This window comes from Oncorhynchus gorbuscha, linkage group LG16, assembly GCF_021184085.1.
Source record: "Oncorhynchus gorbuscha isolate QuinsamMale2020 ecotype Even-year linkage group LG16, OgorEven_v1.0, whole genome shotgun sequence".
In the NCBI taxonomy this organism is placed as follows: Eukaryota; Metazoa; Chordata; class Actinopteri; order Salmoniformes; family Salmonidae; genus Oncorhynchus; species Oncorhynchus gorbuscha.
Window position 1 is genome coordinate 6,883,072 of NC_060188.1, and position 12,402 is coordinate 6,895,473.

A 12,402-nucleotide genomic window follows, 5' to 3' on the forward strand; every position below is an offset into this window, starting at 1 on the left:
CTGAGACTGTGTACCCTCTGGTCAGTGTCACTGGAGGAAGGTAGAGGGGACCGTGACAGACGGATGCTCTGCTGCTCTCTCCTTTCCTCCGCTGAGACTGTGTACCCTCTGGTCAGTGAGGAGGAAGGTAGAGAGCTGGGACCGTGACAGACGGATGCTCTGCTGCTCTCTCCTTTCCTCCGCTGAGACTGTGTACCCTCTGGTCAGTGTCACTGGAGGAAGGTAGAGAGCAGGGACCGTGACAGACGGATGCTCTGCTGCTCTCTCCTTTCCTCCGCTGAGACTGTGTACCCTCTGGTCATCACTGAGGAAGGTGCAGGTACCATTAATTAGTCCAGTAAGACGGAAAAGACTGACCATCAGATGCAGGTACCATTAATTAGTCCAGTAAGATAAAACATCTGATTATTTCAATTAATGCTCAACTATGCCTCGCAACTGATCTACTTTGTTATCAAAGCTTGAGTTTTGAAGTATAATATGGTTTGAGAAGAACAATATTGGCAGGCCAAGCATATAGCCAAATATGCTGTGATAATGTATTAGGTTTACTGCACAGAAACGTATAAAGTTAAGTCATATTTTTTAAATAATCTGAGCTGTAAATTTCGGCTTGCTTTTTGACTGCGAAAGTGATCGTGACAGAAAATATGGGTGACAACTTATCCCTACTCCATAGGGGTGTCCCTCTGTTTGCATTCAATTTCTGCATTTGTAAGCAGTGTTTCATTTGGAACTTGGGAGGGTCCTAATAATCATGTTTGATATGTTGATTGTATATTGAACAAAAATCAAAACGCAACTTTGTAAAGTGTTGGTCCCATGTTTCATGAGCTGAAATAAAATATCCCCGACATTTTCCATAGGCACAAAAAGCTTATTTTTGCAATTGGCATGCTGACTGCAGGACTGTTCACCAGAGCTGTTGCCAGAGAATTGAATGTTAATTTCTCTACCATAAGCCACCTCAACGTAATTTTATAATATGTTGTACGCCCAACCAGCCTCACAACCGCAGACCATGTGTATGGTGGTGTTTGGGGGAGCGGTTTGCCGATGTCAACGTTGTGAACAGAGTTTTTATGAAGGAAAACACCTTTTTCTTGATAAAAATTTGGCACATAGAATTGACTTTACTATTGTACGGAAAGATGGCATGTGATAGTTGTGTGTTTCAGGTCCGATGTGGGAAGTGTGGAAACGGACTGGGTCATGAGTTTGTGGGAGACGGGCCAAAGAAAGGGCTCTCACGTTTCTGAATATTCAGCAGCTCACTGAAGTTCGTCCCTAAAGGTACGGGTTCACTTAAATGATGTTGTCACGGAATGTCAAGCCAATTTGATTAGATTATAGTCAAAACATGTCAATGTCTCTGGTTGATACCTAACCAATCTGACTGAGCACACGTTAACCACTGGATAGTTAATGTTACACTTAAAAACTTTAATTAAAATGTTGTCCTTTCTCTCTCCACAGATAAGGTAGATGGACAGTAAGGTGAGCAGCAGGGGTATGGAGTCACAGTGATGGTAGAGCAGTAGGATTGTCTGGAGTCTCTGTGCTGCTGAAGGTGTGCAGGACAGTGGATGAAGTGTCCTGGAATAAAGCCCACTTTGGGACCTCCAGGACACTGATGGTCAATGTCTTCGCTGGACAAGGACAGAGAAACTCCTCCCAAATAGTCAGCTACATTATGCAATAATACACCATCATAATATAACAATGATACACAATCATAACACAGACAAGTACAAGGAGTTACACCATAACACAAAGATAGTCTGTCACTTAATCATTGTTTTATTTTTTATCTTAACATTGTCAGTCAAATGGGGGATCACTATGTAGCCTTCATAGTGGTGAATGTAACTTCAAGATGTCCTCATTTATAGTAGTGAAAGCAAACAAAAGTGGCTCAATCTACCAATGTATGTTAATCAGTTCTATCAATGATGTTATGAGCCTCTTAAAGATAGACAGTGATGTAAATAAAATCTCAATGGTCTTAACGGTCACAATGTATAGTATGCAAACAAAAAGATAAATTAAACTGAGAAATAAAGATGTACTTTTATAGAAGATTACATTATTTGTTGGTTTATATTTTATATTAAATTATGAAAATAGTTTTTCTACCATCTTTATGACAAACACATCAATCATGCCAGTATTTTTCTGTACTCACCTCGAGATTAGCAGACCTGAAAATACTAAATTGTTAGTATATACTCTATCATTATACAACTAATCTTGTTCCACATCTTTCACAGTGAGTTTTGAGAAAAAAATAATGCATTATACTCCCACCTTGTGGCAGACATGAGACCACGCATCAGGACGGGCTTGTCAGTTGGTCTGGCAATGAATGTGGGCTAGACTCACAAAACCCTTCAAAAATGCTAACCTGATATTTGTGCCTCTAACTTTATCACTCATCATTATTTGCAATTCATTAAGGACTATCTGTAATCATGGTAGCATCCACTTTAATGTAGAATTGTTTAGAAATATATTATATTCTTATTTACAATAAATGTGACTTAAAAATGACCATTTACCATTCATTTCTATTGGGCACAAAATAATCTGAAACACAACCAAAACAAACACAATGCATCCAACAAGTTAGTAGAGTCACAAGCTTGATGAAATCATTGCTAACCTGAATGAGGGAGACTCATATCTCCCTCATTAACTTTAAGCATCAGCTGTCAGAGCAGCTTACAGATCGTTGCACCTGCACATAGCCCACCTGTCAATACCCCATCCAACTACCTCATCCCCATATTGTTGTTATTTTTTTGCTACTTTGCAACTCAGTATCTCTACTTGCACATTCATCTTCTGCACATCTATCACTCCAGTGTTTTATTTGCTAAATTATAATTACTTCACCACTACGGCCTATTTATTGCCTTACCTCCCTAATCTTACCTCATTTGCACACATTGTATATAGATTTTTCTATTGTGTTATTGACTGTAAGTTTGTTTATTCCATGTGTAACTCTGTGTTGTTGTTTGTGTCTCACTGCTTTGCTTTCTTGGCCAGGTCGCAGTTGTACATGAGAACTTGTTCTCAACTGGCCTACCTGGTTAAATAAAGGTCAAATAAAATAATAAATTGTGTGCTAGGAATATGGGACCAATTACTAAACTTCTGACTACTTTAATACACATATAAGTGAATTTGTCCCAATACTTCTGGTCTCCTAAAATGGGGGGACTATGTACAGAAACTGCTATAATTTCTAAACGGTTCACCGAATATGGATTGAAATACCCTCAAAGCCATTGAATCACTTCAAGTCCAAAGTGCTGGAGTACAGAGCCAAACCAACAACACGTGTCACTGTCCCAATACATGTAGAGCTCACTGTCCCAATACATGTAGAGCTCACTGTCCCAATACATGTAGAGCTCACTGTCCCAATACATGTAGAGCTCACTGTCTCATGTAGAGCTCACTGTCCCAATACATGTCCCAGAGCTCACTGTCCCAATACATGTAGAGCTCACTGTCCCAATACATGTAGAGCTCACTGTCCCAATACATGTAGAGCTCACTGTCCCAATACATGAGCTCACTGTCCCAATACACGTAGAGCTCACTGTCCCAATACATGTAGAGCTCACTGTCCCAATACATGTAGAGCTCACTGTCCCAATACATGTAGAGCTCACTGTCCCAATACATGTAGAGCTCACTGTCCCAATACATGTAGAGCTCACTGTCCCAATACATGTAGAGCTCACTGTCCCAATACATGTAGAGCTCCCTGTCCCAATACATGTAGAGCTCACTGTCCCAATACATGTAGAGCTCACTGTATGTTCAGAATGGGGATATGAGCTCTTCTCCAGCATGTCCAAGATTGAGCATTCCTCAACATGGCCTGCCTTCTCTCAGACCATCCACCAGGACAGTGTGTCCAAATCCCCTGAGAATTGGGGACCAGTGAAGGTGTGTTGTGTGTGCAGTCAGAGACGGACTGATTCACCCGTATGACCTATAGGAGGCCTAACGTGTGTAGGGGTTGTTTGTGACTTCGTGTGATTGTTGTCAATGGAGGTTTTAGTTTTCCACCACCTCATTTTACAACAGAAGGTATTTAACATGTTTTATGTGTCCCCTTTTAACAAGGATACAGAATGTTAAAACAGAGGGAATCCTTCCTGGATGTGGTTTGTTTCAGGTCTGTTGTGTGGAAATGGACTGGGTCATGAGTTCTGATACGACGGAGCAAGAGAGGGACTCTGCTACTCCTGAATATTCAGCAGCTCACTCAAATTCATCCCTCAAGGTGGGAGTTCAGTGTGTTTGACCTCTGTGAGCGGAAAGAGTTATCCTGAGTAGAATATAACTCATTTGAAAAACAACACAAAGACACTAATGGAGGGTTAAGGAGGGTCTTTTTGTATTCTCTGATATAGAGTAGTATAGAATATACTCTGACCCAGCTCCCCTCTCCAATGTTAAGGTAGATATATATATATATATATATATATATATATATATATATATATATATATATATATATATAGTAAGGTGAGCAGCAGGGGTAGGGAGTCACAGTAATGGTAGAGCAGTAGGATTGTCTGGAGTCTGTGCTGCTGAAGGTGTGCAGGACAGTGCATGAAGTGTCCTGGGATTAATAGCCTAAAAAGTAGTTAGATTGGCTTTTATAACACATAAGCCAATAGCCATCTATTAGACATTAAATACAGTGCTACTGCTTTTTATTAAATACAGGTCACCACGTATGACAAGAAACACTAAATTAATGAATAATAATTGCCAAATAATCCTCTGTTAAAGTTAAATTTGGGAACTGTGTGTATTTCAATTGTTTTATCAATGTTTATTCACTTCTGAATCTCAGTCTCTTCAGCCAGCGAGTAGGTCTTAGTTTATGATCTCTGGTAAAGAGAGACTTTGGTGTTGAATTACATTACATAGCCACTTCCACTGGAGACTGGAAAGTCCCACCTATTTCATTCGCTGAAAGGCCCGTCACTTCTTGGCAGACAGATACTCAGACGAAGCACAATGCTGGAAAACGATCTACATCCACTTAAACTAGTCCTTGGCATCGTTCTATGACAAACACAGAAGGTTTCATATTGAATTCAATAGGAGAAAACAGAGACAGAGAGAGAAACAGCCAGTTCCTTGATGTATCCATTGGCTGTATTATACAGCCCAAACATCAAGGGACTGACAATCTCTCTATCTCCTCTCTCTCTGTTTTCTTCTATTCAGTTATTGGTAGCCTAATATGTAATCCCTTAGCTAAGTGGGCAGGGGGGAACACATGACAGGGAATCATTTGAAATATGTAGTTAGGCTGTTATAAGGTATTATATAAGCCAATTGTCATCTATAAGGCATTTATTCAGTGATTTTCTTCTTTGTCAAATATAAATGTTTATTCATTTACAAGTAGGATCTGATGGGTAACACTTTATTTTAAGGGTCCATAATAAACCATCAGGTGAATGGCCAAGACAAAATATTGAAGTGGCTTTGAACGGGATATGGTAGTAGGTGCCTAGGGGGTGGGTTTTTCACGCTCAACAGTTTCTGGCATGTATCAAGAATGGTCCACCACCCATAGGACATCCAGCCAACTTGACACAACTGTGGGAAGCATTGGAGTTAACATGAATGCTTTCAACACCTTGCAGAGAGCATGCCCCGATTAAATTGACGCTGTTCTGAGGGCAAAGAGGGGGGGGGGGCAGCTTTTCTGTGATGTTTTCTGTGTTATAGGTGGCAGAGATGTGTCAATCGGTATATTGGACTTTTCTGTGATGTTTTCTGTGTTACAGGTGGCAGAGATGTGTCAATCAGTATATTGGACTTTTCTGTGATGTTTTCTGTTATACAGGTGGTAGAGATGTGTCAATCAGTATTATTGGACTTTTCTGCGACGTTCCCCAGCTCTGTGTTCTGTCTAATTCCTCCCCCTTCTGTTGACAAGGAGCTGCTGGCATGTTATAATCTCAGACTCTCTTGCTAACGGCTGGTCCTCCCTGGTTACCTGACCGGAGAATACGCTCACGGGTGGGTCACACTCGATAAGTCCTGCGTATCAGGCTTCAAAAAGTTTTCTCTGGTCAAAGGCAGGGGTTCAGCACTTCGTCTGGCCTAAGTACTAATGCTCAACAGGCTAGACTCCCAGTGTCCTTTATGTGTGCCTTAAACACCAAGCCCCTTTTGGTTTCCTGCTTGAGCCCACAATAATGGTCTGGTAACGGGCTACCTATGGTAGAGCCCCTTAAGCTAAGGTTGTTATCAGTGTTCCCTTTTCTCCTGAACACTTTATTCAACCAATAGAGTAACTAGTTAGGGAAAACCAGTAAGACTTCATGTTTGGCTTCACAAGTGATATATATATATATATATATATATATTTCACAAAACCTTTACAATGACTTTTAATAGTTCTATCTTACCCTATAGCTTTCCTCATTACAGCACTTCAAGGTGTCAATGCCCCACATTCTGCACTCTTCTGGCAATTAAGCCCCTGCCTTCCTCAAATAGAGTTATACAACACATCATTTCCTTCACGTCATGCTGTTCGTTAAACAAAGTTAGATGACACCTTTTCCCCTTCACACATGACGACGACCCACGGTGATGTCTCCTCCCACCTGCTGTTCTACAGCTCTATCAGCTCTGACCCAGGGTGATGTCTCCTCCCACCTGCTGTTCTACAGCTCTATCAGCTCTGACCCACGGTGATGTCTCCTCCCACCTGCTGTTCTACAGCTCTATCAGCTCTGACCCAGGGTGATGTCTCCTCCCACCTGCTGTTCTACAGCTCTATCAGCTCTGACCCACGGTGATGTCTCCTCCCACCTGCTGTTCTACAGCTCTATCAGCTCTGACCCAGGGTGATGTCTCCTCCCACCTGCTGTTCTACAGCTCTATCAGCTCTGACCCACGGTGATGTCTCCTCCCACCTGCTGTTCTACAGCTCTATCAGCTCTGACCCACGGTGATGTCTCCTCCCACCTGCTGTTCTACAGCTCTATCAGCTCTGACCCACGGTGATGTCTCCTCCCACCTGCTGTTCTACAGCTCTATCAGCTCTGACCCAGGGTGATGTCTCCTCCCACCTGCTGTTCTACAGCTCTATCAGCTCTGACCCAGGGTGATGTCTCCTCCCACCTGCTGTTCTACAGCTCTATCAGCTCTGACCCAGGGTGATGTCTCCTCCCACCTGCTGTTCTACAGCTCTATCAGCTCTGACCCACGGTGATGTCTCCTCCCACCTGCTGTTCTACAGCTCTATCAGCTCTGACCCAGGGTGATGTCTCCTCCCACCTGCTGTTCTACAGCTCTATCAGCTCTGACCCACGGTGATGTCTCCTCCCACCTGCTGTTCTACAGCTCTATCAGCTCTGACCCACGGTGATGTCTCCTCCCACCTGCTGTTCTACAGCTCTATCAGCTCTGACCCAGGGTGATGTCTCCTCCCACCTGCTGTTCTACAGCTCTATCAGCTCTGACCCAGGGTGATGTCTCCTCCCACCTGCTGTTCTACAGCTCTATCAGCTCTGACCCACGGTGATGTCTCCTCCCACCTGCTGTTCTACAGCTCTATCAGCTCTGACCCAGGGTGATGTCTCCTCCCACCTGCTGTTCTACAGCTCTATCAGCTCTGACCCAGGGTGATGTCTCCTCCCACCTGCTGTTCTACAGCTCTATCAGCTCTGACCCAGGGTGATGTCTCCTCCCACCTGCTGTTCTACAGCTCTATCAGCTCTGACCCACGGTGATGTCTCCTCCCACCTGCTGTTCTACAGCTCTATCAGCTCTGACCCAGGGTGATGTCTCCTCCCACCTGCTGTTCTACAGCTCTATCAGCTCTGACCCAGGGTGATGTCTCCTCCCACCTGCTGTTCTACAGCTCTATCAGCTCTGACCCAGGGTAATGTCTCCTCCCACCTGCTGTTCTACAGCTCTATCAGCTCTGACCCAGGGTGATGTCTCCTCCCACCTGCTGTTTTACAGCTCTATCAGCTCTGACCCAGGGCTTGAGTTCAACAGGTTGCTTCCATATAAGGTGAACTTCCACCCTCCTGCAGCAGAATATCTGTACTTTTAATGGGTCATGGCTGTATTCCAGCTGCTCGAGGCTGGCTCTTCTTCTGCTGCTGATGATTTTTCTCCTTCTGATTCTTTGTTTTACGACCAGCAGAGTCCTGCTGGGGGACTGGAGGAGTCATTAGGTCACCAGGACTTGGGCCAATCACGACAACCCCTCCATGGAGTCATCCAATGGTTGTGAATCCTGTGACCTTGCCTCGTTCAGTAGGGCATCATGTGAGCTGCTCTATACATTGCATTTCTATATGGAACACTCAGAACATCGCCCCACCCACTTAATAAACCCCTGTTCAAACCCTTGCTATCCTACAAGTTCTCCCTTAAAGTACATAAGTTCAGAATGTGGATATGAGCTCTTCTCCAGCAATTCCAAGTTTGAGCATTCCTCCCCATGGCCTGCCTTTTCCAACACAAACAAAGAGGCCTATTTATAAACTTCATGACTCATTGGTCATGTGCTGCTCTACAGCACCACCAATGGTCTGTGCCGTCTGGCAAACATTTCTAACTGCGTCAAGAGTATAAGAGCTCAGCTCAGAGAGGACATTTGCTGAGAAACCAGAGTTGGGCTACAAGACATTGTAGGCTACCAAGAGTTGAAATGGGTCTTCCAGCTTTGGGTTTGATACCGTTTTTGGGGCCCCTTGCGTTTCCAGTAGCATTGGGAACAGTCGCAGTAGGGGGCTTTATATTGATTAAGGCGATTCATAAGAAACCTTCATATCATTCAGAAAGTCCCATAATAACACGTTCCGTGAAGGTAAAGTCAAATAAAGCTTCTGGAAATGAACCCACTGGAAATGCTGCCAGCAAGAAGACAGAAGGACAGCAGAGCAGCGATGAAACTACCATCATAATTGCTTACGGCCTTGGAGAGGTTGACACTTATAAAAAGTAGGTCTATCATTTTTTTACATATTTCTATCAAGTCTTCTTTACTGAGTACAATGTGCCTTTTTATTCATAAGAGCATGGATAGGCCTACCCTAGGCCATTATTTTCATGATATAATTCCTATTACATTGTATAATTCCTTTTGAATTGACACAAGAATGATGTTAGCCCACTGATACTTCCTGTTCTATCCTCATAAGTATTAAAAAAGGTAGACCATCTCAGTTTGGTCTGGGTAACTTTGGCATGGCAGAGGCAGACCATATTCCACCATTGGCTTCTCTGAGGATAGCCCGAAACCATGAACGACTGGATCATCTCCGACAAGTGAATCCAAGGCTTCATGAGATGATCATGAGCCTTGATTATGACCCAACTGGACAGAACCTGTTAACCATGAGGGTCCTTTACCAGGATCACAGAGATGCGCTGACTACTGGAAACAGCAGGGAATCTCAAGTATCCAGGTGAATGCTTTAGAGTAGGCAACACCTTTTCTGTGTTATCCTGTATGGTTTAGCAGATGTGAAGGAAAATACATTGTCCAGTTAAGGCAGAATAGCAAAAGGGCAACCATGATGATGATGTGTGACGTCGTACATGGCACCGTAGTTATTCTCAGCCATCAAAACATAGGTGTGGTCATCACCTTTTCCGTTGTCATGCTTTCTGTGTTCTAGTCGTCTGCTGGCAGAGACAATCGTAGACGGAGATGCTGCACTTATGCTGAGGAAGGCTTTTATCATGGGTCATCCTATATCTTCCCGGCAGCTCAGAGAAGACGCAGGTAAAGACATGGATTATTTCCCTGTTCCCTCATCTTACAGTAGACACTGTAGATCTTTAGTGTCGCTTACAAAAGTAACATTTTCACTAAGTTTGTCTTAGTCGCTGAGTTTGCCTGTATGTTATTTTAGGAGTATTTTACAACAAAAACTAAGATATGCATACAGTCTATTTCTCACCAGTCCACCATTGATATGGTCTCAGAATATCATCATTTTGAATAATGGAGCATCAGAGCTAGACCAATAGGAAACTTGTTTAGTTCCTAGAATACTGTTATCAACACTTGCTCTTGCTTTCCTGGCGACTTGAAGCTAAATGCCTTGAATGTGTGGGACAATTTGGGATTTCATCAAAAATGGACTAATGAAAAACATATTTTTTAAACATAAAAATAAAAATGCATAATTGCTTTTTGAGTAAAATGCCACTTTAAAGTTCAAATTTTCCCTTTTTTTTGAAACTATGTACTTATTCTAGGATTGGCCGCGACATATACGGATGGTAACATTGACATGTCTGATGAAGGAACAAGGCACTACTACAGATATGGCTACATTGAGCTGGTCGAAGCATACCACAGGGAGGGGATAATCAACGAGCATCAAGCAAAAATGCTCATTTCATGGGTGGAAAGTGAGATGCACCTGGACCGGGATACCCAAGAGTATAAGGAGATCCTTGATTACATTAAACGTCATGTTCGTGTTTTCCGGTGGTAGAAATGGAAAACAGACTCAGACAACACAGAGTAAATACAGATTGTGTCATCTAACATGCTGCGCGCGAGCGTCACAAAATACATTTGAAATACATTTATGTACGATAGCGCACGTGCATAGATGTTTGGGTCCGTGTAACGGAGTTCCCAAGTTAAAAACGTTTCTATGATATGCAAATGATGGAATTCAGTATAGTTGGATTCTAGTTTGAAATATACTAATTCACGTTGCCATTCTAGAACTTGTTGATTCATTTGCATGTATAAGGAATGCATATGCTGGGGTCAAGGAAGGGTAGATAGGGACTTGTGGAAAGTTACAGTGTAGAAAGTTCATATTCTGCTCCATGTTTCTAAGGAGGGAGTCGAAGGGCAATAGTTAGTCTCTGATAAGGCAGGCCAGCTGAGGAACTAGGGAGGGGCGAGGAATGCATCTCGAGGTCAAGTCAACAAATGAAGTGATAAGAAACCTCTAGGAGGCAGGCCAGAGAGACCCACCACAACGACTCTCCTACTTATGAGGATTCTGTGTTATGCACTATAGCCTGTTACCATATATGTGATTGAATATTATCTGCTGTTGGTTTGTGTGGATGTATGTAGGTGTTATGCAACATAGCTGACTTGAAACATTGTTAACAGTTTCAGGGCCATGGGCCTTTCTCATGATGGAAAAATACAGAATAAAACGGACACATACAGAACATAGTGTAGCAAACCACAGACGGTTTTTGCTAGAACTCAAACTTAACAATAACAGAAACCAGATATGTGATAACGGTATCTAGGGAATGAGCGCATAGATACTCGACACAGCAAGTTACATCTATCAACTGGAGCGCCCGGGGCTGGTAACAGCTCGTACGACAACAATCAACGATAGGCTGGGTGAGTTTAAACCACGCCCAGTCTCTACTCTGACAGGCCGGCTCGGAAGCCGGAACTACTACTGTCATCAGGGTATATTATAATATCTTTGTCAGGAACAAGTCAGTTCTCTGTTTTGCCCTGCGAGGTGGGACAGAGAGCCCGTATATACGAAAATTGCATTTACCATTTATTGCTTAGCTAATAAAAAATACATAGTATACAATCGGTGACTCATTGTCATATTTATCCTGATATCAGATTCGAATTGACGCAACTCTAACATACTGCCGTCCTATTTCACACATATACTTCCATGCATGAAGGTTTTAGTATCAGGCAGTGCTATAACTACAGCAGTGAGAGGAACCAATTACGTTTCTGCCTAGCAACAGCAATGTATTGGCTGTCTAGATGTGTAAGGACATGATCCCACATATTAGAAGGTAATAAATAAATGCTTGTGTAATCATGCCTTGTCTTTGCAGCTGTATGACCCAGTGGGTGAATAAACTTGGTTTGAGCTTTGTGTAGTCGTCCGTTTGAGTTTTTCTCCGTTTGTTCAGAATCTAACAGTATAAATATCATGAGGAGTATAATTTATTGTTGATAATTGTTGCAAAGTTGTTTTGGCCTACTGTATAGTCTGTGCCTGGTTGATTATGTTCAACAGTGTACTAGTAGTAGATCCTGTCTGCCTGTTGTATTTGGTAAATGTACAGCCTATAGATTCTCTGCTAAATGTTTAGATTTCCTGATTCTCTGCAGTTATTGTAACATTATGCAGTGTGCACTAGCTCAATGTCTGGGAAAACGGTCATTAAATATCATCTATTTTGGAAGCAGCAGACAGTGAGTGGACATTACTTCCTTATTTGTATTAAATCTTCTGTTTGTCGTGTGTAAAGTTTAGCTGTGTGTAAAACCTACTTCCACAGATCCTTCATCTACCTGAAGAGTGCAGTAGCAGGTGTCCACCTGTTGATGGTGCCGTCCTCTTTGATAAAACAACT

At 42.6% G+C, this 12,402-nt stretch overlaps 1 protein-coding gene and 1 long non-coding RNA gene across 2 annotated transcripts; both read left to right on the forward strand.

Annotated features, from left to right (window-relative positions):
- Positions 1–361: 361 nt before the first annotated feature.
- On the forward strand, positions 362–2,550 carry LOC123999518. Its single transcript, XR_006832476.1, has 2 exons — positions 362–1,293; positions 1,477–2,550. It is a non-coding gene; the product is annotated as an uncharacterized LOC123999518 (long non-coding RNA).
- A 6,073-nt stretch (positions 2,551–8,623) lies between these two features.
- On the forward strand, positions 8,624–11,918 carry LOC123999386. The gene is made up of 4 exons (XM_046305132.1): positions 8,624–9,015; positions 9,216–9,482; positions 9,696–9,802; positions 10,282–11,918. Exons 1-4 carry the CDS (start codon positions 8,723–8,725, stop codon positions 10,521–10,523), a joined length of 909 nt encoding a protein of 302 aa, XP_046161088.1. The 5' UTR covers positions 8,624–8,722; the 3' UTR covers positions 10,524–11,918.
- Positions 11,919–12,402: the final 484 nt, after the last annotated feature.